General features: G+C 40.3%; 1 protein-coding gene across 1 annotated transcript in view; it reads right to left on the bottom strand.

Annotated features, from left to right (window-relative positions):
• The window catches only part of NXPH2 (neurexophilin 2), a 53,026-nt gene extending 27,732 nt beyond the window's left edge, over positions 1 to 25,294 (bottom strand). The window contains exon 1 of the mRNA XM_067549905.1: positions 25,102 to 25,294. Coding sequence (XP_067406006.1) covers positions 25,102 to 25,155 — 54 coding nt within the window. The 5' untranslated portion in view covers positions 25,156 to 25,294. The remainder of the gene's footprint in view (positions 1 to 25,101) is intronic.
• Positions 25,295 to 26,022: the final 728 nt, after the last annotated feature.

Genomic DNA, 26,022 nt, shown 5'->3' with positions numbered 1-26,022 from the left:
CCTGACCTCCTGCATAACACAGGCCATAGAACTTCATCCAGTGATGTCTGCATCAAGCCCAGTGACTTCTGACGCGGGATCTTGGGGACTGGGACAAGGCATTTGTTAAGCTTATTATGCAGCAGAGAAGTGTGCCAGGGAAGTTACTTGAAGGAGGTAAATAGTGAAATGATGGATGAGAAAGATAATGTAGATGGTAGCACTTAGGATGGTCTGGAGGTGGAGGTTGATTATTTATCTTGGGTCACAGGATTTTTTTTATTAAACTATGCACTCTGTATAGCTATCAGAATCCGTACCCCTCTTGGCCAACACAGTGGGGGCTGAACTAGGGAGCCTCCCTAACTAGAAGCATGAGCTGCTAAGCTTCAGTTAAAGCTCTGTAGCTGTACCAGATTCCCAGCCTTGCAGAGGGGCACAGAGGAGCCGCTGGAACACAAACACACACACACTCACCCATGAGTTACATGGCTTGTTACCATCTCTCTTCAAGGAAACGGAACTTGTGTACATTTTGTAAATGAACACGTTAAACTGAAAACACACCTGAATCCACCTCATTTATTTAAACTCCAAAGAAGAAACTGACCCACAAGGCCTCAAAGTCATCCTCCAGTCAGCAGAGAGGCACCGCCTGGCTGCTATCCATCAGGAATCCAGGGCCCATGTTTGACTTTGCATAGAGATGGACTGAATTTCAGCACAGTATCTGATATCTGACAATGTATTTGAACACTATTTCAAGTGCACCTGTTTGCAGCTGGATAGTTGGGAGGAAGCATTGTTCTTTCTCCACAGTGCCTGCAGCAGAATTGGCTTAGCTGCTTTTTCTCCCTTCTTCTTCAAGGTCAGTACACACTGTGACCCAGCACAGATTGGGGGGAGGAAGAGAGGTTAAGAGGAGGTTTTGCTGCCTTCTTGTTCCTTTGTGGCGATGGCTGCTGCTTCTCTCCTCCCCGTGGCCAGACCATGATCCTCCAACTGCTGTTTTCCCTTCTGGTGCCTCTGCCTGAGCATCAGATCCCCTCCTGCTCCAGAATGAACTCAGGAACCTGGCAAACTGAAGGTTTGATGTGTGCCAGGAACTACCCTGCCCATCTCATGCTTCACTCCTGCAATTTCCATTGTAAAAACATCATTTTGCCACTATCGTCAAGCTCTGCTTGAAACAGACCGAGCTGAACATCATCATGTACTGTGGACTGGCTTGTCATTGCAGCTCTCTGGTTGTAGAGAGTCAGCATAAAGGCATTCACAAGAAGGGCACTAAGCTTTCCAGAGGATTCATCCACTTCCATTGTTAGAGACAAAAAAATTAATTGGGTTACACAAGAAAAAATAATTTTCTGGAAAAATGTTTACTGCCCAAATCTCAAATGTAAAAACTCGGATAAGGATCTTTAATAAAGATTATTAGGGATGTACCAGAATTCCATACATCTCTTTATTCAGACGTGCAATGGGCACACTTAAACAGTTAATTCTGGTTTTAGAGATACTACCATTCATTTTAAGTATTACAAAAATCCAGTGTGTGGTGCTTTCTTCATAATATAATAGGCCTTCATTTTGCAACCATTACACATAAGGAAAAGTCCTAGACCAAGAGTTAAGGACTGCAGAATGAAGCTCATTGGGCTTTCCCCTACTGACTTCAGTAAGAAATGGCTCATGCCCATAAAGATGGCAAATTCCTCAGGACAGGGAACTTGTCTTGTTCCCATGTCTGCAAAGTACCAGCCAGACACACGTAAATAATAATTAATAATGTATTATCATGACCATAAAAAATTGAACAGAATAGGAGTGGTAGTATCTAGCGAATGTATTCTGTTATCAGAATAGCTAAGGATTGGTTTTGTTTTTAATTACTAATATCCTGCTGTGATAAATGATCAATCAGAATACTTGAGGTTGTCACATACTGCTTTAGTCGCTGCCTCAACTGAATACCATTTTCATTTTTTGATTTTTGGCTGAATATTACAATCAGATACTCCATACCTACGCCAGGACTTTGTGAAACACAGCTGAGAGTGACTTTTGTAAAATATTTATTACAGAGCCACTCTTTTTTATCTCCCGTATATTATATTATTCTTATAATAAACAAAGGAAATCAAATCACAAAACCTACAATAAAGTGATAAACAGAGTGTGAGTTTGCTCCCAGCAGTAAAGTAATGTAATGCTGAGGCTTGAAACTCTGTCCTTCATTTCCCTTTTTCTGCCTTGTCATAAAAGCTGCAAAACGGGGCATTATCTCACATAGCAGATGTGCTGCAATAAGTACAATACATTTGGAGTTTGGGCCTTATTTCTGTTTTGTGTTTTAAGTTGGATCCTAATATGACTTTCATTTAGGGGGTATTTCCCTTCATTTAATTAGAGAAATGGAGACAGTACCAGCAGAGGCCAACTGGGACTGGAAAATGTTGATAATTCAGCAAAGTCTGAGAAACCAATTGCCAGATTCTGATCTCTTTTAAATTGGTGCACATTTGAAGTACCCAGCCAACTTCAGTGCAATGAGTTACACCAGCATAAACAGCATCAGAATTTGGCCAGCAGTCAACAGTCTCTTGGCATGTACCAGAAGAGGCCTTTGGAGCTGGCACATAAAGTGAAGAGACCCAGAAAGTCCATTCAAGCCACTGCCAAATACTATTCTCAAAACAACCGTGGTAAGACATTAAGGAGTTTAGACATGTTCTGTTTAGTCAGAAAGTAAACTTACAAGGGCAGTACCAAGAGAAGCCAGTATGTCTCTCTTAAACAAGAGCTAAGGACCAGATACTCAGAGGGGTTTAGGCTCCTAACTTCCATTGAAATCAATGCAGTACAAAATTAATGTGGATGGACCATGCTACTTTTCTGGCATGTTGAGAGGGAAGGCATGTTTGAAAGAGGGAAATATTATGGGGTACTCTTGCTAGCTCAGAGGATAAACACCCAGGTGGTTTTCTTGTGTTTCTACCCAAGTATTCCCTATGTTCTGTCCCATGAAGGCATGAAGTATCTCGTTTCTTTTGACCCTTCATTCAGCTGGGGATTGATTCAATGCACTTTGAAGTCAGTGGAAAGACTCTCACTAGCTTCAATGATCTTTGGATCAGACCCCAAGAGCTTGATTCTGTATGGTGCTGGGCAATCTTTGTGAGCTGCTGGGTGCGCTTCTCTGCAAGTCAAAGAAGCTCAGCACCTTGCAGGATCAAACCCTTGCACACCTTTAAAGAAGTGAAGCATAATATGTAGTGCTTTCAGTCATCCTCAGTTGGATCAGCTAATTAAATTACATTTTTTGCTCTGGTATGTAGCATAGTCCAATTAAGTTGCTAAGTCAATCACATCAGAATAAACCAACCATATTGTTACATAATTCTTTTTAATAAACAGTTATAATTATATGAACTAGGTTATAAGGGTGCCAGATGCTCCTAAGCAGGGAGCGTAATTTATTTAATTGATTTTAAGAAGCAACCCACTCATGTGTAATACTTTTTATCATCTAAAATGTTAATTCTTATCTCAATGTAAAGTAGCTTTCTGACTTTCTCAAACATGTAGCCATGAGACCACTGGAGGGAAATCTGTAGAAGAGCTGAAATGTTGCTCCTACTCTGCTCCCTGCCACATACTCAAACAAATAAATATTGCCATAAAAAACTGAATATGATTCAGTGACTTTGCCAGAATTTTTTTTTTTTAATCTCTGAGGAAAGAACAGAGATAAAATAATGTCTAATTAACTACACCCAGGACAACATGCAATACGTGAAAACAAATGTGTTTAAAGAAAGACCATATGCTAGTTAGAAGTTAGTGCTTTGCACTGGTGCATGGAGGTTGACCTAGGTTCATTTCCCAGCTAACAGTCTTGCACTCAACCCTAGGGGAGATAGTGCTCTCTCTTAGCGAGCTGTGACTCCGTTGCCTGAAGAAGCAGTAGCATTTAGAAGCTGGAAAGGAATCTCCATCTAGTCCCTTTTAGGAAACAGAACAACCATTCTGGAGTTCAGACTCAGGTTCTGCAGGATACAAGAGGAGATTTAAAGTTGGGCTGTCCTCAGGACACTGTTGGTGATGTGGATTCTTTAGGAGAACAGGATATATCACACACAAATAAACAGTGATCTAGTAGGGGTTGTTTTTACCTTTTTTGTCCTTGCTTTTAAGCTTTTGTCTACCATAGTGAACACAATAAAAGATAAAAAGTGTTTATGAAGAGTTTTATAGAAGGGATGAGGTGAGAGATCCAGTTTTGCAAATCTGTTTTGGGGCTGCAAAATAAGTGTTTTTGTTTTTATTTTTTGCGGAAGCCTGTGTGTGTTTAAGGGGATTTAAATTTTAAAAGCATGGTTTTTACATGACGAAATTTTGTGCTATGTATTAGGAACTGAATCATCCCTTGCTATCCAAGAATAAGGTAACACATTGAGTATATTATTTGGTACACACTGAGTATACCCATTTAGAATTTCACTTCACCATTCTTCTCCTTTTTCCAGTCTTTCTGTATGATTTTTTCACTCTGCCACTCTCTACCCATCTTTTACTCTAAAATTTCATTGTTTTCCCCGCATTTTTTTTAAAAAAGATTTATCTTAACCAGAATAACAATTCAACAATATTCAGGCTATTGTCAAATTTTCAGGATGTTTGTGTGTGTTTGAGATTAAGCAAAATGAGTTGCTTGATCCCTAATGTAAAGATTGCTATTTCAAAAGATATTTTTGCAGCTGGGAAGTACTGATTTGCTGCATCTTGTACAGTCATGGCCCATAAAGCTTTCCAATTGCCGTTAGTCCACTTGCCCTAGGTAACTAAGTATTTGCGGTTATATAATTCCACTATTCATCATACTTCTTATGGTATCTAAAACATCATAAAAGATCTTATTTATCTTGCTTAGTTCTTATATTAGTATGTAATACAATACTGAGACTAGGGTGACCAGAGAGCAAGTGTGAAAAATCGGGACACAGGATGGGGGGTAATAGGCATCTATATAAGACAAAGCCCTGAATATCGGGACTGTCTCTATAAAATCAGGATATCTGGTCACCCTAACTGAGACACAGTGGAGTGGAAATAAAGAGAACTATAAAACTTAAAGCAAGAAATCTTTGTGGATACAGGCATTTGTTTCTTTGTAATACAGTTCTTCAACTATAACAAAAACAGACCTAGTATTTAATCAAGATCCAGTTGTACAGACCCTGGCAAAAAGATTTGTGCTAGAAAATCTCAGTGCAGTAGTACTGGGGCTTTAGTATACGGGGAAGGGCTCTACACAAGGTCTGGGAGGGATGGAGTTAAAAACCTTCCTCAGACAATCAGCTCTGCACTCTGTTAAACAGCATGGATGGGTAGGCAAGTGTTTCTTACAGAAATTGGCAGTAAACACTAATATCCTTCATCCTTCAGGGATTCAGACCATCAGGGACTAAGTTGGAGGAGACAGAAAGAGAGGAAAGACTAAAGTCTAAGAAAGAAATCAGGATTTCTTCTTGCTGTTGCTATAGCCAGGATGACTAAAGCCTGACTTGCCTTATAATGTTCACTTTGGGACTCGGTCTAAACAACCGTTACTTTATATATTTACTTTGGAGTATGATTGAGGAGCATCTTTTGGGACAGCAGCCAAGAGAAAGCATCAGTGGTTTATCTTTGGACATTAGAAGGTCAATTCATTTTACTATCACATTCTGTTTTTAAATGTACAACATCTCACAGGTGTCCAAATGCCAAATCCTTTGGTAAAACTGTCCTTTCTCTGACCAGCTTGTCACTACATTTGTTAATAAACTGTGGGTCCAGCTCCTTTACTGCTCTGGTTAGAGCACTAGGCCTCCGGGCCTGTTACACTTGAGTACTCAGCCTCCAGCAAGCCCTGGTTCAGGGCCTTCCACAGGAGCCTACCCACTCTCTGTGGTTCCACTGGAGAGACTGACCTCTCTCAGTCCTTTTATAAGACCCAGGTGTCCATTAAGCTGTCACCTGACTCCCTTAGTCCAACCCTCTCAGTCTGGGAAGTAGCTAATTAATTATGGTAACAGGCATAGCTAGCCCTATCTTCCCTGAAAGGAGTCAGTCACTCTATAACACTGATATAATAATACGTTACAGAGGGATTGTGTGAGGCTTAAATAATTATTATTGATACAATGCTTTAAGATTGTTGGATGAAAAGCATGATACAAATACAAAGTTAATATTAGAGTTAATCATTCCAAGAAAAATTTTCAAACAGTGTAATTTTCTTTGGAAAACATCTGTAAAGATTTTAAAGAAGTTGCTTTCAAAATATTTAGCAGAAATTTCTTAGTATCTGGTTTTGAAGAATCTTAATCAGGGGCTCTTCACATCCACTGAGATTTTACATTAATGAAAGTTTAATTTAATAAAATACAATTCCAGGGATAAAACAATGAAGTCCTACGGACATGAGGAGTACTGAGCGCTTTACCACCTTGCTCTCAGTACCTGGAACTTTGTGTTCATCCTTCAAGACCCATACAAGGAACTCAGATCAGCAAGGCCTATGATACCCTTAATGAAGGCAAATACGATGATTCTCTTTTGGTTAAATCAGGTGAAAGTGCAGTTTGAATGCAAAGATCTCACCAATTTTTTAAAATCTTAGATGGGTCTCCAAAGACTGTTCATGTTTAGAAACTTGGGCTCAACAATTTTAAGACCTAGATGGTAAGTTAGGGACGCAATTACCACTGGGCAGGATAGCAAGTGCATTCGATCACTAAACACTTTGGCATCTGAAATGTTCCCTTCTGGACCTTGTATAAAACTCTGGATGACTCCTGCTTGTCCATTTCATTCATAGGGTGAAAGTGGCAACAACCTTTTAGACAAATAACCCTTATATTTTATTTGATTTTACAAGTGTCTTTCCTTGAAATGAAAGCTGTTTTCAGGGCTTATACCAAACACCTTCAATTTTGGGATAGTTTTCATTTGCTAAGTTCCAAGGGAGCTGTTTTGGGGATACAGAATGTGTCATGTGATGTGATGCTTACTTCTCACTTTATAATCTGCTCATTTAGACATTGGTTAGTTGTTAATAAAGCTATAAAATTTCACATTGGGGTTGTATGGAGGACAATACAGTACTTGGATAGACAGACTCCAATCACTGTCTAAACTACAGTTTCTTAAATATAGGATCTTCCTTTGCCTAGCTGGAATTCAAAAGACCCCTAATAAGGTTATGGCAATATTAAGGCACTAAGCTGGATACTTTAATTGTGGTGAAAATGTTATATAATCATTTGAATCTTGATCATTTCCTTTGGGGAGCAAGGAATTTATATCTGCTACTCAGGTGATCTTTCTGTAACACTAAACATAGATAATGTATGTAGCCAGCAACAGCCAAGACCTAGTAAGGAACTCTATTTGTTTACATCTCCAGGAGTAGAAAAAGATTTTGGTGCCTATATTCAGGGCTCTTGATATACACAAAGGTATAGACACAACCATGGAAAAGTAAGAATATTTTGCCATGAAAAATGTTGTTTTCGAGAAACAATAGAATTTCACTAAGTCGTGATGGAGATGGAGAGAAACCCATTGTGAATTACTGAATTAGAGCATTATCCTGCACTGGGATCGGCTAGTGCAGATCCCAAGCTCCATATAGATTCCTGAATGGGTGCAAGTGTCTGCACTAGTTGGTGCTGCAGAATGGAGTCATATCGAGAAAGCGAGCAAAGAAACTGGAGGAGCGGGGAAGAAGATGCATTATAAAAGGTACTTTAATCACTTGTGTCAATTGTAGCTTAGTTTTTAATTGTCAGTTTGTGGTACATTAGTAAATGAACTGTAATATATTTTATAAGGGATAAGGGATATATTTTATAAGGGATATTTTATAAAACTAATTTAGTCATAGATCTCACTACAGAATCTGATATTAAATCTTTGCTGGGAAGGGGAATGAGACTATCAACTTTTAAAGCCATTTATAAAGTGTATAGTTTAAGAAAGTGCACATTACCAAGGTTCTACTGTACTGTCTCCTCCCATGTCAGTAATTTACATTTATGCTTTTTTTTTTTCCTTTGAAAGGATTTGCACTTCCATATACTGCTTATTTCAGGTAGGCATAAACTTTGATGTTGCTAACCAAACTGATGAATCTCTCATACACACTTATTGTTATAATTTCTGGTTACTACCAATGATACCAGAAGAACAGCTTTATCCTAGCTCTGTATGGGAAGTTTGTCTATTAATGGTGATGATTTGTAAAGAGGCTGGTTGAAGCAGCAGATAGTAGGATTATTTTACAGACGTGTCTAACTTTGTTGCCTTCAGGAATGGGATATTTAAAGTAATCTCTGGCCAATATAAACAGAAAACATGGTCTCTTTCTACTGCATTGCTCAAAAAAGATTTTTAATTGACTTTACATTCATACCCATTGACAGCTGTTGGAGTTGCTATTATTTTCAATGAAATGCAGCTCCCAGGAGCCAATAGGACACTTCTTAATTAAAAAACTGCTGAAGATGTGAGATAAACAGTTTGGATGTTCCAGGGTGCTTGTGTCTAATCCTTGGTATTACCGGTCTTTTAGATAGGCCATTATTATTTATTACTGACGGTGCGCTCAGCCCTATTCAAAGCAGGGTATAGAACCCTCCAAATGTTCAGAAGGGCCTAGATCAGTCCCCACAGAGGGCAGGGAGAGAACGCGACCCAGCCCTATTCTGCCCCAGCCTCAGCCCCCAGCCTGGCTGTGGCTCTGCTCCAGGCTGCAACCCCAGCTCCACCTTCAGCCTCAGCCCTGGACCTGGCTGTCGTTCCACTTCCAGCCCTGCTCCCGGCCCCAGATCTGTCCCCAGCCACAGCCCCTGGCTACAGGCTGTGGCTCCAGCCCCAGTCTTGGCTTTGACTGCAGCCCTGCTCCCAGCCATGGCCCCAGCCACAGATCCGGCCCGAAGGGGGGGTCATGGACGGGGTAAAGGGGGAGGTGTAATGTAAAAAGTTTGGGGACCACTGGTGTTGAAGATAGCCTTGCCCTGAAGCACTCCCAACTGAAGACGATAAACAACGGAGAACAGAAGCACAATGTCTTGTCTTGTTTTGGTGGGCTGAACAGAAGCGTTGCCTATTGGAAGAAGTGTGCCTGAAGAAAGGATATGAAAGATAAGAATGGAGCATGTGTGCCAGAGTGGGATAGCAAGGGCATTCCAGCCACAGGGCAACATGGAAGAAGGCATGGAGATGGAAGTGGGAGATATTTACCATCACCATTGTTGTGTATAATGTTGGTTTGTTTTACCACAAAAGCATTGGTAGATTAAAGGGTAATATTCAGGACACCATATCTTCCTCTGCCTCACAAACCTGCCTTCCGCTTATTAGCAATTGCTGCACAAAAACAACTTCTTACTGGCAATCAAGGGATTGCTAATAAGCAGAATCCTACTGTACCAGCAAAAGACTGCTTTTCCCAGTATAGCTTATACCAGTTCCCTGGACTAAATAAGCCATAACAGCAACAGCACTTCTTTGACACTGTATCTGCATCTACACAAGAACTTCTGCCAGTATAAAAATGTCATTAACAAAATCACCACCTCATTCCCTCCTGCAACCCCACTGACATTATTATACCAGAAAGAGTTTTCAGTGTAGACCTGGCTCTGTTCTCTGCACCTGCCAACTTGTCAGATTCTCTAACAATCCCAACTGCTTTGCCGATGTCTTTTACAATGGCACAGTGTGTAACTACCGATTTGGTCAGCATTTTGGATACCTGTCTCTTACGATGTTCTGTGAAAACAATGGATAACAAATAAAAGAATAAGTCATACTGAAGGTGTGCGTGATTGCTACAGATATCAGTAAGGAAGGTAGAAAGAGTATGACATGAGTCAAAGTGTTCACATCCCAGCTCTTTGAAGAGTTAGGTCTCCAGGAATCCGGCAAAGAATTCTATATATTAATAACCCAGCCTAAAGCAAAACAGTCTCCAGAGTAATATAAATGGAGAAAGCGAAGTGTAATAGGAAGAAACTAAGAAAAGGAAGCTTTAGATATAATATTAGGGGATAGTAACAATGAGATATATTCAGCTGTGGAATAGCTTCTTCGAGAAGTGCAAGCCCCCATATTTGGGTCTTTAAACCAAAGCAGGACAAAATACTTGATTGTGTATTGTAAGAAACAATCCTGTAATAGCAGAAGGTGTACCGGATCATTTTCCCATCTCCTACTTGTACGATAAACTGGGTGACTTGAGAGAGAAAGCCGTTTTAGAGGAACAATTATAATCATAGGTGCAGGTTGCAGCTGAACCATTTCAGCAGAGAAATCTACAAGGCCAGTTTGAGTTCCAGGACTGATTCCTTTATGTGCCACGTGACTTACTCTCTCCATCCAGTCCTAAGTGAATACGCTGTACACATCAGAGACAAATTCTGTATATGACAAACGTCTTGGCCCAGATCCTGAACTGTGTCAACGTCAGCACAGCCCAAGGTTCGGGGATAAAGGTGTCCCCAGCAAATCAGAGTGGCCTCTACTTTACACCCAGCTGCCCAGGGCACCAAGTAAGTAGCAGACTCAGCATCCAGGCCAGATCTTTTTGGCCAGGTCACACTCTCTGTGTCACAATGGGGAGTGGGAGACATCCTTCACTGATGAAAGTATTAATGCTTTCATGTCTCAGGTCATATAGCAGAGAACATAAAAAGTCAGGCGTAGCATTTCCATCACTTGTGAGCAGAACATGTGCCAATGGTACAAAGTTGTTATTCCCTAACTGAAAGAACTACTCACTGAATAGCTCAACAGTAAATAGTTTAGTATTTGGCCCATTTGTGAGCGTGTATTTTGTCATGCTGCTGGAGGTGTTATATCCTCCTTCCAATAAATATTATGTTGAAGTTGGGCTTGGAGCAAAAACCAAAATCTGACTATCCAACTTTTTAGTTAAGTCTGGGTCCAGATCTAAACATTGCACTTGGCCTCCCTCTCTATAATTAAATGAACCAAAATCTTGAATGTGGACACCCAAAAAACTATGGTGAAGTTCTGCTCTGGTTTTTGGTTGTGGCTTGGACCCAACTCCACGTCTTGTACTGTTTTTAATTTTCATTGGATGCATCAGAAGAAGTTTGAGATCTTACCATTATTAAAGGAGAGTTCAATTAAAGTGGATACTGATTTGCACCTTGGAGACTATATATTTAAAATTCACCTACCATTTAAAGTTGTCTCCTCAGTTATCAGCTTTATTAACACCAATTAAAAATCTAGTAGCAAGTCTGAAATGGACAAGACAACCCAATCCATCAAACCCAAACTAAGATAGTGACTATTATATATGTAGCTTTCACTACATTAATCTTTTTACTCCAAGAAATTAAACTATTACATTTATTTAGGATTACATTAAAATGTTATCAAAAGCTGAATTTAACAGTAGGATAGTATTCTTGATCTTCACGATTATTATATAGGCTACATCAGAATCTCTCTTCCTGATGGTTGAACAATTTAGAATATTATGATGATAAAAAATTATAAAATGAGTGTTGAGCGTAACAAGCAAGTAAATAGTAACAGAGCCACTCCCCTTCCAATACTCTCCAAAGTATCCCTAAATAAGATATCAAGTTTAAATTTCCTAGTCCTGGCAGTTTCAGGATCTCCATTGCCGATAATGGCTATCACATGAAAAGCTGCATAAAGGGTTTAAAAAAAGAGTATCATAAAATAGATTTGAGTATGAAACATGCCATTTTTTTCCTTTTCCCCATATATTTACTGCTGTTCACTTTTAATACGTTTCATTTTAAATAGAATGGGCCAAGAGATTGATGCACACTGGTGAATTTGCTTTCCTGTTCTAATGGGGGAAATAAATTTTGCTTTTAAAAGCTATGATAATTACACACAGTCAAAATGTACAAGTATTATTTTAAGCTGATTTTGATTTCTGCACTTTCAATTGTGCATTCAGTTTGCAAAGTTGAACTGGGGAAAAAAAGAAGATTGGGTAAGAATTACATGAAAATGGATTTCACCATTTTTGTAACTTGGTGGGAAAATCTGTCAGCAGTAATTTTACCATTTTTGCTATAACTAATGCTGAGTTTTGAGAGGACCAAAACCACCCCCCAAAAACTCAGCTTGTTCTTTCCCCAAAATGCTAATATGTGCACTGCAGTGGAAGCACAGCTTGCTATATTGCTCAATCTTGATGTGAATTTTACACACCAGAGCTCATTGCCACAGCAAGGAGACCTTCACAGGGAGAGGATGTCAAAGAAAAATATACTATATATCCAAATACTGCAGTCTCTATGGCATCCACAGTTTTTGTAAAGCTTGGCTGAGTGCTAAACAAAACCCCCAGACAAAAAACCCCCACATTTAATTCCAATGGGACTTTTGCCTCAATAGGGGACAGCCACACAGAGGTTTTTGTAAAAAATCCTTTGGTTAGAAGACAAAGCCAGAAAAATGTCTGCATTATAATAGCTGATTAACAAACGAGGCAAATAAATGAAAACAACATACAAGTGTACCTGGGATCCACAGACTGAAAGGACTAATTGGATAGCCCCTATCCACAACCTGAGTGGGGTTTGACCATATACTAAGTGTCTGAAATACTTCCCAGTGCTCTGCTGCCTTGGTTCTACTGTGCACTGTAGCAGCATTGCTGGGGAAACTGAGGCAGGAGCATAAGGAGTGATTTTAAAGTGCAGAAATATTGGAATTTGTGAACTGAGCTTCTCCTACCTCTCCTTTCACATTGTGCCCATCTCCATAGCTCAGCCCTCTAACCCAGTACACAAATTGCAAACTAATGGCCAGATCCATCAGTATATTTCAGTTGCTTTGTGCTGCTATGATGCACTGGAATATCTGCCTTTAAAAGAAAAAAAAAAGTTTTAAGGTTGCTACGTCTCATCTTCAAGTCAAATATCATGTAGCACCATTCTCTCTGGGTTTCTAATTTACCGTTTGTGTATGAAATTTTTAACAGTTTTGTTAAAAAACAAGGACATTCCATGGGGGAGGGGGCAGAAGAATTAAGATGAGGGATTGAAAGGACATATCAGTAATTTAGAGTAAGATACAACAATCCCGTAATGTAACTATCCCAAAACCAAGCATTAGAAAGCCAGGATATTCAGACTTCAGGTTACATCTAAAAGAAATCTAAACACGTTGAGATATGGAAATGCACAGTTAAAACATTCAAACAACCTTAACTCTGCCCTGTCGTGATGCTATGCAATAACCATATCATTAAGGCATTTGTATCTGTAGTCCAGATAAGATTAAATGGATATTTAAAGAGTTTGTTTTTTTCCATATTTTTCTCTTCATGGTGTCACTATGGGGCAGACTTAAGGTTGTTTGAGTGTCTTAACTGTGCATTTCGTGTGTGTGGTACAATTTTGTTAAAGTCTAACCATAACTGAATTTCCTCAGTTTTAGTGCTTGGTTTTGGGATAATTACAACTTCCCTATTGTTTATTTTACTCTAACTTACTGATATGTACTCTCAACATTGACTTTTTGTGTCTTCAAAACATGACATCAAACCATTGGGTTATTTTCAGTGCAATATAAATGTAATACAGCTTGGCTTTAGGAAAGCCCATGATACAGCATCTCATCAATTTCTACAAGAAAAGTGAATTCAAACAGTAAATAAACAGTGTCATATGAACTAGAAACTGTATCATAAACAACAGTTAGTGTTAAACAGTAGCATATTACGTTAATGGACATATCTGTAGAGGGGGTGGCACAACTTTCATTGGCCTGGGTAATTTCCCCTAATGCCACAGATCCAGATATAATGGGGAAGTCAGTTATTGCAAGAGGGGATGTAGACTAGACTGGAGAGGAGCAGCTGGGCTGTGCGGAATATTCATAGCCACTCATAGCCATAGAGGTGAAGCAGAAAGTTGATAAAACCTAAAGCTGTGTTATCTTCTCTGTGGCGTCCCTTTGTTCTCCACAGCTCCCAGAGGTAGCAATGACCAGGGGGTTCTCAAAAGTATTTTAACAAAAAAAAGTATATTCACTATTATAAAGAGAAAGATGCCCGTTAGAATAATAATAAATCACAACATTTGCCACTGCAGACTGAGGTGATGCCTTCCTTAGCTGAACAGGCAAAATGATTTATTGGGTTAAGGAAAATGCAGTTTTGGAAAATCTTACATGCTTAAATCCTGACAATGCAGCAGGAATATAACTCAACATTTACTAGTAGCAACCATAGCAGAAGGTGTAGGGGACAAGTCAAGGCTCTCCTGACCCAGTGGCCTGGCCCCTCCTCCTTCCTCCACATGGAGAGCAGCAACAGTTGTCAGAAGCAGTTTGCAGGGAGTGAACTAAAGAAATCCACAGATTTTAGGGGATGTTTCCTCAAAGCAGCCAGCTACAGCCAAGAGCACAGAGGATAAGTAAGGGCTTTTATGGCCTGCTGTCCTCCCGAAAGCAGACCCAGAGGGAGCTGCCTGGAGTATCAAGACTATTGGCCTCCTCTCTGCCATCCACCAAGGATAAACAGCTGCACCCAGAACATATAATCAAAATCCCCAGACTCCTGGGGCTCCAATCCCACAATAACTAGCACCAGCTATACAGTCGAGGATACAGACAGTAATGCAAGGCTTTCTAGTCCCCAACCCCTGTTTTTTCCTCACCAGACCAAGAGGAATCTGTCTGGGACACCAGGTTCAATGACCTGTCCTCCGCAATGGGAGCAGCAGCAGCAACTGAGAAGAATCTTCATGATCTCTTGACTAATGCTGGGTGAAATTTTTCAGACAGTTTATTCACTGAAAAATGCAGTTTTGGATTGACTAAAACTATTCACCAATTCAGGTCGGATTCAGTGAATAGTTTTAGGGGAAAAAAAAAAAAGAGGAATTTGAAAAGTCATAACGTTGTTTTGACATTTTCAAAATGAAATGTTTCAACTTTTTGTTTCAAAATGTTTGAAGAAATTGAGCTAGAAAAATTTACTTAAAAAGTAAAAAATACCTCAAAACTAAATGAAATATTTTGAACAAAATGTTTGTCTGACCAAAAACAAAGATTTTTCCAGTTTTGTTGGGCAAGTAAAAATGAAAAATTTCCATTTTGGGTTGTTCAATAACAAAAAATGTTTAATTTTTTTTTTCAGTTCAACCACCAAACTGAAAAATCAATTATTCACTCAGCTCCATTCCTGACATCATCCACTTAAAAAAGCACACGCTCATCACTCCAAGAACGAGAACCATGCTGGAGAAGATCCTGTAGGATGTCATCCGTTAGCAGTACATCGAAAATCGGAAACAGAAGCCGAACCAGGGCAAGGCCTTCATGGTGACATGCAAGTGGGACGCCAGCAATCACTTCCTTCCCGAGGGCAGTTGCACCTGGTTTGTCAACTGGAGATTCAGCCACAGAGCCCAGTTCAGCTGCATCCCGCTGAATGGAGCCATCAGCCATGAGAATCAGGACAAGTGATGCAGAAAGTGCAGCTATGCCAATGAGACGCTATCCCATATCATGTGTAGCGGCAAGCCCCATTCCAGAGCCTGGCAGCTGTGCCACAATGCCATCCAAGATCTCCTAGTCAAAGCCATCCCACCATCCATGGGGAAGATTGCTGTGAACTCCGCTATCCTTGGAACAGACGGTCAACTGTGACCGGACATCATCATTACTAACGAGGAACAGAAGAGGACCCTCATAGTGGATGTCACAGTTTCTTTTGAGAACAGGACCCCAGACTTCCATGATGCCTAAGCTCAAAAGATGGTGAAATACACCCCTCTGGCCAATGCCTTGAGAGCAAGGGGTTACGAAGTTCAAACATATATACTGATTGTCAGAGGCCTGGGTGCATGGGATCCCTGTAATGAGTGAGTATTGCAGGAATGTGGAATCAGCTAACACTATGCTTGGCTGATGCGGCAACTCATGGTGTTGGACACCATCAGGTGGTCAAGAGACATCTATTTAGAGCATATCATGCTTTTGAATCGTGGCTGTGGTGTTTACACAAATTAATGTTTGGTTCCCTTGCTCTGTTAAGTTTTCTTTGTTATACACAGACTCAGTGCTTGCGAGTGGGGAAGTATTGCCTCTTAGAGGTGCCTTGGACCTGTAAGGGGTGGTGTTTAGTTTTCCCAAATCACTGGGTGGGGGCTCGAGACACTTCTGGTTTGTGTTGTTTAGAAAAACTCCTAGAAACTGAACCTGGTCCTTATTGCGGCTGACTCCAACTTGCAGAAGGATTACATCTGCACAGAGGCTAGCGTATTTTGGGTGCTACAACAATATAAATAATAATAATACTTAGAATAAAGGTCAAAAGAGAGCTAGAAATTGTTTGCATGATCCAGGGTGGAATAAAGCAAATGAGGTGAAATTTGGAAAAGGTAGGCTAAATATCAGGAAAAACTTGAAAATGGTATGATCTGTTAAATCGTGGAGCTGGGATAGCTTCCACCACTTTCATTAGAAATCTATGTTGCACAAGTTATTTAAAACTAGACTAGACAGAGTGATAGAAAATATACCCTAGGGAGCAATCCTGTGCTGGCAAGGATATAGATTAGATAACCTAACAGGTCCTTTTTCTTTAAATTGCATGATTCTATAAAACTTCCTAAAGACGTTCTACAGTAATTTAAGCTACTAGACTTGATTGGAAGTAAAGCGAATGTAAATAAATTAAATGTAAAGACAAGTAAAGGACATATTTTAAGAATTTCTGGAAATATCCTAAAACATAAATAGATCGTTTTGGCTTTGAACAGAGGAGAAGAAGAGATGAGTTGAAGAAGAATACGACATTTGGGAGTCAAACCTAGGGTTGATTTATGTTGGCCACTTTGGCCAACTTTCACACTTTCCTCTCTTTTTTCAGTCTCCCACTTATTGGTCCACTAGAAATTCCCGGGCAAACACTTTAGCTTTGTAGCAGAATTTGGCCATGTGGCAATTTGATAGAGAAAAATAAACAGATATGCAAAAATACATCCCTGGCACCTGGAAGAAGATGACTCCATATTTTTTTTTTTTTATAAATGTGTCTTTGTTTTTACCAGTACTTAACATAAAGCAGCTTAGATTAGCAAAAAAGAAAAGGACTGTACTTCTCACAAGTGCCCAAAAATGAACTGGTTCAATAGACCTTAATGGTGCCATCTATTGTGTAAATACAGATTATGACTTCTTAAAAAATGGTTTGTGAAAATATATTTAAGGAAATGTAAAATGTAATTTAATGACTCACTATATCCTAATGATTCTTGAGAGGTTAAGATCTATTCTGTAAATACATACACCCAAGGAATCGTCTAAAATGTGTATTATTGACTTGATGGACTGAGATAGCTGAACTGGAGCCATACAAATTTATCTTGTCAGCATGTAACAATAATAAAAATAATAATAAAAACCTTTTTAAAAGCCTGTTATTCAAGTAGTAGACGTACTGACTTATTTGGAGCCTTTATGGCTTGATGTTCAGTATACACGGGTGTTTAGATACCTTCAAAATCTGTATGCACCAACTTCCTATTATGTCTAAGGGGATCATGATGCATGAATAAAGGTTATCAGAAATAGTGCCTGGATCTCATGAGTCCTAGGCCCACGTCCAAACCACTAGACCAAAGCATCTCCTACTGTCAAATCCTTACCAAGCATTTAGGATACAATTTTCAAGAGCACCTAAGTGACTTACGAGAAAGTCAACAGGACCTTGCCGGTTAGAGCCAGATTTTCCAAGGTATTTTGGTGCTTAAAGATTCAGACAGGTGCCTACTGGGCTTTAAGCACCTAAGCAGGTAGGCACCTATTAAGTGACTTTGAAAATCCCCGTGGCCACCTGTCTGCATCTCTAGGTACCAAAATACCTTTAAAAATCTGGCCGAAAGTGCCTGGGTCCCATTGACTTTCAACAAGACTTTAGCTCCTAAGGGTGCATCTATGCTGCGATAAAAGACTCCCGGTACAGCCACAACTGGCCCAGATCAGCTGACTCAGGCTGGGGCTCAGGCTGTGGGACTATAAAATTACAGTGTAGACATTCAGGCTCAGGGACCATCCCCACTTACAGGGTCCCTGAGCCCAAACATCTATGCTGCAATTTTATGCCCCGGAAGCCTGAGTTCCACAAGCCTGAGTCAGCTGACCTGGGCCAGCCGCATTTTAGACATACCTGTAGTCACTCCTGAAAATGGGATCTTGTCTCTATTATCCTCTCTTTATCTCCATTTTTCCATCTGTTAAATTAGGTTACTAGTCATTAGTAAAAATTATTGCACATATTTCATGTGCCCTTCAGCAGGGGATGCGAGGAAATCATTATCACTCTCATTCTACAGATGGGGAAACTGAGATGCAGAGGTTGAGTGACTTGCTTGGGAAGATGGGCTATGCGTTGGGATCTAGTGCATTAAGGATGGCTATCACAACCGGGAGACCTAGGCTCCAGTTTCTGATGCTGTCTTGCTGTGTGATTTTTTTAAAAAAAGGAATCCTTAAGTTCTCTGTGCCTCAGTTACCCTGTATGTAAAATGTGAATAATATTTACCTAGCTCACAGGGCTAGAACAACTGATGTTTGAAAATCATGTTTAGATCCCAATATGGAAGGTGACATAAATGTAAGGTATCACCAGTATTATATTTTATTATTACAAACTGAAATATGATTCCCATTCTACCTTCTTAACATACATATTTCATGTCACGCAATGGAAATTTCACAGCTACATTAATCCTACTACCCACAATTGTTGGTCTGTCTTCAACTTCAGTCTCCTTCCACCCTTCTTAAACTACTTACTCTATTGCATTAAGCTATGATAAATGTGGTTTTAAGTAGTCTGCAGCATCAGGCAAAACACCAAAACAAACCAGGTGAAATCTTGGCCATACTAAAGTCAACAGCACAACTCCTACTGAAATAAATGAGGTCAGGATTTAAGATGTCTGGAAAGTCTCAGTTTTCTCTTTGAAACGACAAAGTATCCATGTCTACTAGCTGTGATTATTGTTGCAGTCACAATTACCCTTCCATAGAGGGGGCACAGGTTAGCAGGGATAAGGGGGCACAATTAAGGTCCCAGGAGACCTTAACATTGTATTTCCATACTTTCCAACACATACATCTTTTAATTGCAAACTTAACTCTGAATATGCTAACATTCAAGATGTTTGTTTCTTCTAATATTATAGGGTTTCACTAAGCTTCTTTTCCCCTTAAGGTTGTACCTTCTTATCAATGACTTAACTCTATTTTAACAAAGCTTGTGTCTGAGAATTTTGGATTGTTTAGCAAATCTAATTTTTAATAAAGGTAACTATTTCAACTATTTAAAAAATTAAAACACAAATGGACTAATCTTTTTCTGAATTACCATTAAACCAAAGCTACATTAACCAGTCCTTCTGAGGGAAAAGTTCTTAAAACAAATAAACTTCTTTTGCTCACTCACGCATAAACAACTTAAAAATAACTCATCTGCTTTTAAAAGGTATTTGTAAAACAACTGGCTCTTACATGAACACTATGCTTGACAACTCTTTGCCAAGTGAGAATGTTTATGGTTCAGTTAGAAATTAGTTTCATGGGAATGCTGACATAATTTGAACTATAAACACTAGAAAGTGGTGCTGTATAATTTTTTCCCCCCAAATCTTATGCTGTAAAGATTTAGGAAGTAGAATCTGAAGAACAAACAAGCAGTTAAACTACCCCGTTACAGAACCATTACAATGCACTGCACTAGCATTTGTCTATAAATGTAAAACCCTGAGATAAAGAATAAGTCCTGGCCAGTTCTTACAGAGATAAAGGAAGATCAGACTTGCATCCATGATTCAAATGCAATACACGGCCATTACTATTACCTGGCATCAAGAAGGCAAAGGTGTGTGTTTGTTTAAATAGTTCCATACATTTTAAATTAGGGACCTATGTATATACATAAATCCCAACTATACATATAAAATAATGGGGTCTAAATTAGTTGTTACTACTCAAGAAAGAGACCTTGGAGTCATTATGGATAGTTCTCTGAAAACATCCACTCAATGTGCAGCAGCAGTCAAAAAAGCTAACAGAACATCGGGAATCATTAGGAAAGGGATAGATAATAAGACAGAAAATATCATATTGCCTCTTTATAAATCCATGGTACACCCACACATTGAATACTGTGTGATATATATTGGAATTGGAAAAGGGCAACAAAAATGATTAGCGGCATGGAACAGCTTCCATATGAGGAGAAATTAATAAGAGGGGACTTTTCAGCTTGGAAAAGAGACGACTAAGGGGCTATATCAGTGGTTCCCAACCTTTTTCGCTCGAGGGCCACAAATATCATTTTTATAAGCCTGAAGGGTGACCAGCCTATCAACTCATAAAAAAATGTGACGTATACACCATTAAGGACTACAAATCACTACATATTTAAAGTAAACATTTTGATGCTACTGTGCTCATTTTTACATTCACCTAAAGATTACTCTCAGTATGTCACACACTCACAGACAAAGCACTAGTGTAGGTGAGTGACTGTCACTACACACTGAAGGACATGGCCTGGCAGCTAAGTTGTGGGGGGTGGCCTGCTAAGTGCAGGCAAACCACAATTATTTTTAGAGTCTTGCCCCTCCTTTAGCATGGTAGGTCCTGGCTGCAGTGCCCCCCACCCCACTGCAGCCAGATGGAAGGAGTTCAGTGAGGAGGCTGCCTCCTTGCTGATCTCTTGTCCCCCTGGATGTAGCAGGGAAACTGCACGTGTCCTGTGATTCTGCGCTCCCACTGGGTCCCTAGGCAGTGGCTCCCTTCTGCAGCTGGGGGCATGGGAAATCAGTGCTCTCCTCCCTCTGGCTCCAGCACGGACCCCAGCGCGTATGGACCCAGGAGGAGCACTTTGCCGGGCTCCTGCAACAGCCAGGAGAAGGAAGCGCTGATCTCCCATCCCCTTGGCTGTAGAAAGGAGCCTGCACTGGTGGCTCTCTTCTGCAGCCAGCAGAGGGGAGAGGCAGGCCACTTTTAAAGACCCCGCAGGCCACTTTTGGTCCCTGGGCCACAGGTTGAGAACCACTGGGGTATATAACAGAGGTCTGTAAAATCATGACTGGTGTGGAGCAAGAAAATAAGGAAATATTGTTTACTCCTTCTCATAACACAAGAACTAGAGGCCACCAAATAAAGTTAATGGGCAGCAGGTTTAAAACAAACAAAAGGAAGTATTTCTTCACACAAGGCACAGTCAACCTATGGAACAATTTGCCAGAGGATGTTGTGAAGGTCTATAAGACTATAAGAAGGTTCAAAATAGAACTAGATACATTCATGGGAGGATAGGTCCATCAATGGCTATTAGGATGGGCAGGGATGCAAAACCATGCTCTGAAGTGTCCCTAGCTTCTGTTTGCCAGAAGCTGGGAATGAGCGACAGGGGATAGATCACTTGATAATTAGATATTCTTTTCATTCTCTCTGAAGCACCTGACATTGGCCATTGCCAGAAGACAGATACTGGGCTAGATGGATCATACTGACCCAGTATGGCTGTGTTCTGTGAAACACATATGACATTTTCCATCAGCAAAATAGGGGAAATACAACGAAGTTAAGGAAAAAACAGGCTAAATATAAGGAAAACTTGCTAACAGTAAAATGTATTAGAATGGGGAAAAATATCCCAAGGAAAGTGGAGGAAGTCCCATCTCTTGAAACTCTTAAAACTAGATTTGACAAAACACTGGCAAATGTACTGTAGAAAATAATCCAGTATTGATAGAGGGTGTAATAGATGACCCTGGCGCTTTAATTCTTTTACACTTTAATGGGTGTGATTCCATTATTCATAAAATATAATTACTAATAAAGCACTGAGTAATTAAGTGGCAACTGAACACCTTAATTAATATTAAATGTAAAGCAATAGCAACTACTGCCCATAATACTGAAGCAGCTTTTTATTTTGTCTTGCTGCCATTTAACCAACAACTTCCCAGATGAGTATTGATTGTGCACAACAAATGATCATTTCTGATGTATTTTGACAAGGGGTATGTGGAAGGAACTGATTTATGAATTGAAGATACTCTTAGAGAAGTGAGCTAGCACACCTTTGTAATCTGACATAATGGTATGCATTGTCATTGTTTAATATACCTGAATATATAAAGTAGTGTAAAAAGTGTGTGTACATAGACTTCCATTTGTATTTGGAAAGCATATTCTGATTTTGAACTGAAAATTGAATAAAATGTATTTTTCATTTTTAGTTTTAATTGCCTTAAGAATATGGCACCCTCAGTGCTGTATTTACTTGTTGCATTTTAGCACCTTTTCCCATTAAACATGAAGATTACATACTTAAGTAGAAATTAACCTAAAAAATCATCATTCCAAATCCTGTAAGAAATTTTGAGGTGAAGGCTTGCTGATTATACAAAGTTAGCTGGGTTACAAACATTTTGCTCCATTATAACTGTAAAAATTGTAATTTTCTCTTCATTGGCTGAAATGCTGAACCCCTTGTACTGTATGAATATTTTCTATGCTGATCTTTGATGGTTTAAAAAGATAAGACAAGACCTGATATTTAAATATCCCTAATACCAACCAGCTTGCTACTATTAGATTCCAAGAAGTCATTATTCATTTGAAAAATCTAATCTATATACCAGCATAGGCACAAAGTATTAAAAAATTAATTTAAGTGTTCTCTGTTTATAACAAAATAATAATAATAAACTATATCTTAACTTTAGTTAACAGAAGTCAAAGGCAACATAAATGCCCTGATATAATCCAGAATAGCACAAAGATATAAACGCAACTTTTTTAATTTTTAATATTAGCATTACTTGGTACCCCTAAGTTACCCCTAAAATCTAAGACATTCTGGCTTTGCTTCAAATAATTTTTGATTCAATTCATAATAAGCATTTCAGGACTAAATGACTTCAAAATGCCCTACTTGTTTGTGATGTAAATAGCAAAAATGCAGAAAAATAAAGACTCCCCCTGTGAATTACAAGCTGTATCATCTGATACAGGCTGTATCATCTGAGAGCAGGTATTGACTGCATGTGATTTTTGTAGCATCAAAGAAAGCATCTTTTGAAAAGTCTTCAAAGTGATCAGTGTTCATACTAAGCAGTTTTAAGACCACAGCAACTAAGTTCACATCACCATCCATAAAAAATGTGGAATACAACTGATGCCTGTTGGGTCAAGTTTTAATCAGTCTCTTTGATATCTGGTTAAAAAAAAAGAAAAAGAAAAAAAAAAGTGTTCCAATTTAGTTCTCTCCTCCTCAGCAACTTTGTAATCCATTTACTGCTTTCCATTCACATCCCTAACCCCTGTGTTGGTTCGCTAGAAACTGTGCTGTAAGAATGTGAAGAATGTAAACAGCCTTTTATTGTCCAAAAGGATAGCAGTGTGAAAGAAATGTGTGCCTTATCGCAGGACTGCAGCTCGGTACTTCATTGCCATGATAAAGTGCTGAAGCAAAAAACATTACAAGACAAGCACAATCCAAAAACGGATTAGAATTTGACATAAGCTTCCACAAAAACTAATCAATCAACTCATGCTGTAATATTAGAATCCAGTTCTTAAGGAGGGTGTTTAATCCCTTCAAGGTTTATTACACATTCCCTATTGACTATGGTGACAAACTTTCAGATACAAGACAGCTAGGAAGAGAGGCAGAACTTTTGCAGCATAAATCAGAGATAGCTGCTCATGTAATTAACATGCTAAAAAGGCATTTTGAACTAAAATTACAATAATATTTCTTTTGATTTCAGGTAAGGCTGCCAAACCCATTTTAAGGATCTTTAGTTTTTTTTCTCAAATTCAGTTTATTTTTCACTAATACCCCAAGAACAAGATATTTTCTCATTGAAAGGAGTGTGCTAGAAATTACATTCTTTACACACCTATTTTGAAATGAAACATTTCACTTGAATTATATTTTGTAGCTCCCGTTTCTAAAATCTATATTGCCTAAACATATTACGTCAGTAACTCAGATTGTTTTGCATTTCATGTATAAGGGACAATACAGTACCGCATAAGTATATCTTCCTGTGTCTAACCCAAAGGAATAGAAATCCTTGTGTGGACTCCAACAAAGAGTCATAAATAACCGTTTAATATGCAGTCAGGAAAACAGAAAACTTCATATGGACAAATAATGTTAAGCCAGTGTTTGTTATCCACTCCCTTAAAATAGTTGACTAAGTTGATACTGCACTATGCTAACTGTGGATCTGGAGTAAGTTTCAGAAATGGAATTGTGGTACTCTGAAGCATCACCTAGCTCAAGATATTTCAAATGTCCACAGTCACAGATACATTTCTAAAGGCAGTTGCAGCTTCTATTGTTACAGCATTATTTAAAATACAGGCCTTAGTAATTTGAAATCCTAATTAAACATTGAACAATTAAAATGTGAACAATATTACAAAAAATACAGAGAAAACTATGGCACTGTTTAAAAAAGAATCTCAATTTATGGAACTGGAACAATCAGTTGATTTGGTGCAGGTTGTGGGGGCTTTTGTTACATTAAAGTCTACTTGCTATTTTATCGCCTATTATCTTTTGGAAGGTAGATAACAATGATTACCTTTCCCAAATAACATGGCAGCAGTTTAATTGGAAGAAAACGTGCAGATCGTGTGTTAAGAACTCTTATTTAGTTGCTCTTAAAGTTGCACAAAACATGCAGGCAGAAAAGACAGTGTTAAATGCCATTTACCCCATCCTTCCAGCAAAACGACACCACAATCACCACCTAACACAAATGTTTGATGAAGGAGCATGTGCTCCATTAACTTGGATATCCGAGACTGGTTACAAAAAGCTTAGCTCATCCTGGATAACTAAAAAAAACCTCTGCAGAGACTCTGGATTTCAGGTATTTCTAGCCTACATGGCAACCTTCACACAGAAACAGTTGCAAACGCCTTTCACAAACGCCTTGGCTATCGATTTCCAAGGGCTCTGCAGTTACTTCTAGCACAAAGAGTAAAGAAAAGCAGACTTACAAGCTGAAGGAAGCTCTGTACCACAATAAGAGGCAGGGGCTGCAGGTGCATCATTCTGGCTGGGTGTCTAAGATATGATTTCCCTTACTTGGATCTCGCACATCTCCACTTTGGGGGGCAGGACTGAGTGCAGGGACATACCACTGTGATCACCCTTAAGCAAAAAACAGAGAGGGAGAATCAACCTCCCGACACATCCCCCAGCGCTGTGCTCAGCCGGCCAGGCAGCGGGGCGACCAGCTTGGGCCACGGCAGAACCCTCCGGTGCAGCCGCAGGACTGGACCTGAGCCGCGCTGCCCTGCGCTGAGAGATCCGAGGGGGCCGTCGCGCCCCCCCCCGGGGGGAGGGGGGGTTGAGCAGCAGCAGCAGCACCCCCCGTGCGCGCACGCCAGCCAGCAGCGGGCCGGCTCTCGCCTGCCCTGCCCACCCACCCGGCGCTGGCTCCGGGCGGGGCGGAGCTGGGGGGAAGGAGGGGGTAGAGAAGAGCCGGGGCTCGGGGAGGGAGGCGGGGCCGGAGCCAGGCAAGCTCCGGCGGAGTCTGGGGGTAAGTGCAGTGCCGGGGCGGGGCCGGGGTCTCGGCCGGCCAGCGCGGAGTGGTGCGGCGCCGGGGCTGGACGGGTAGGGGCGCTGCGGCGTGTGCGCTGCACCCGGAGCTCGCCCGCCCTCCCGCCCGGCAGGGGACGAGGGTGAAGCTCCGGCCGGCAGGTGGCCGGTCCCCGGGGCCACGCTGGGAGGCAGCTCTGGGAACGAGGAAGCAGCACCGTGTGCACAGCCCCGCCGGCCTCCCAGCCGGCTCGGTCGCTGTCTCCAGGCGGGCGGGAGCTTGGCTCGGGGCAGATGGGATCCGGGCCAGCCCGCCTCGCCTCCCCGCCGCGGATGCCTCTGGGGCGGTGCCCTGTGCTCCCCCGGCCCCTGCCCTC

Source organism: Emydura macquarii, unplaced genomic scaffold (genome assembly GCF_026122565.2).
Source record: "Emydura macquarii macquarii isolate MOO-44397 ecotype Brisbane River unplaced genomic scaffold, CSIRO-AGI_Emac_v2 contig_1253, whole genome shotgun sequence".
NCBI classification, from domain to species: Eukaryota; Metazoa; Chordata; order Testudines; family Chelidae; genus Emydura; species Emydura macquarii.
This window is presented reverse-complemented; position numbering and strand designations above follow the sequence as displayed.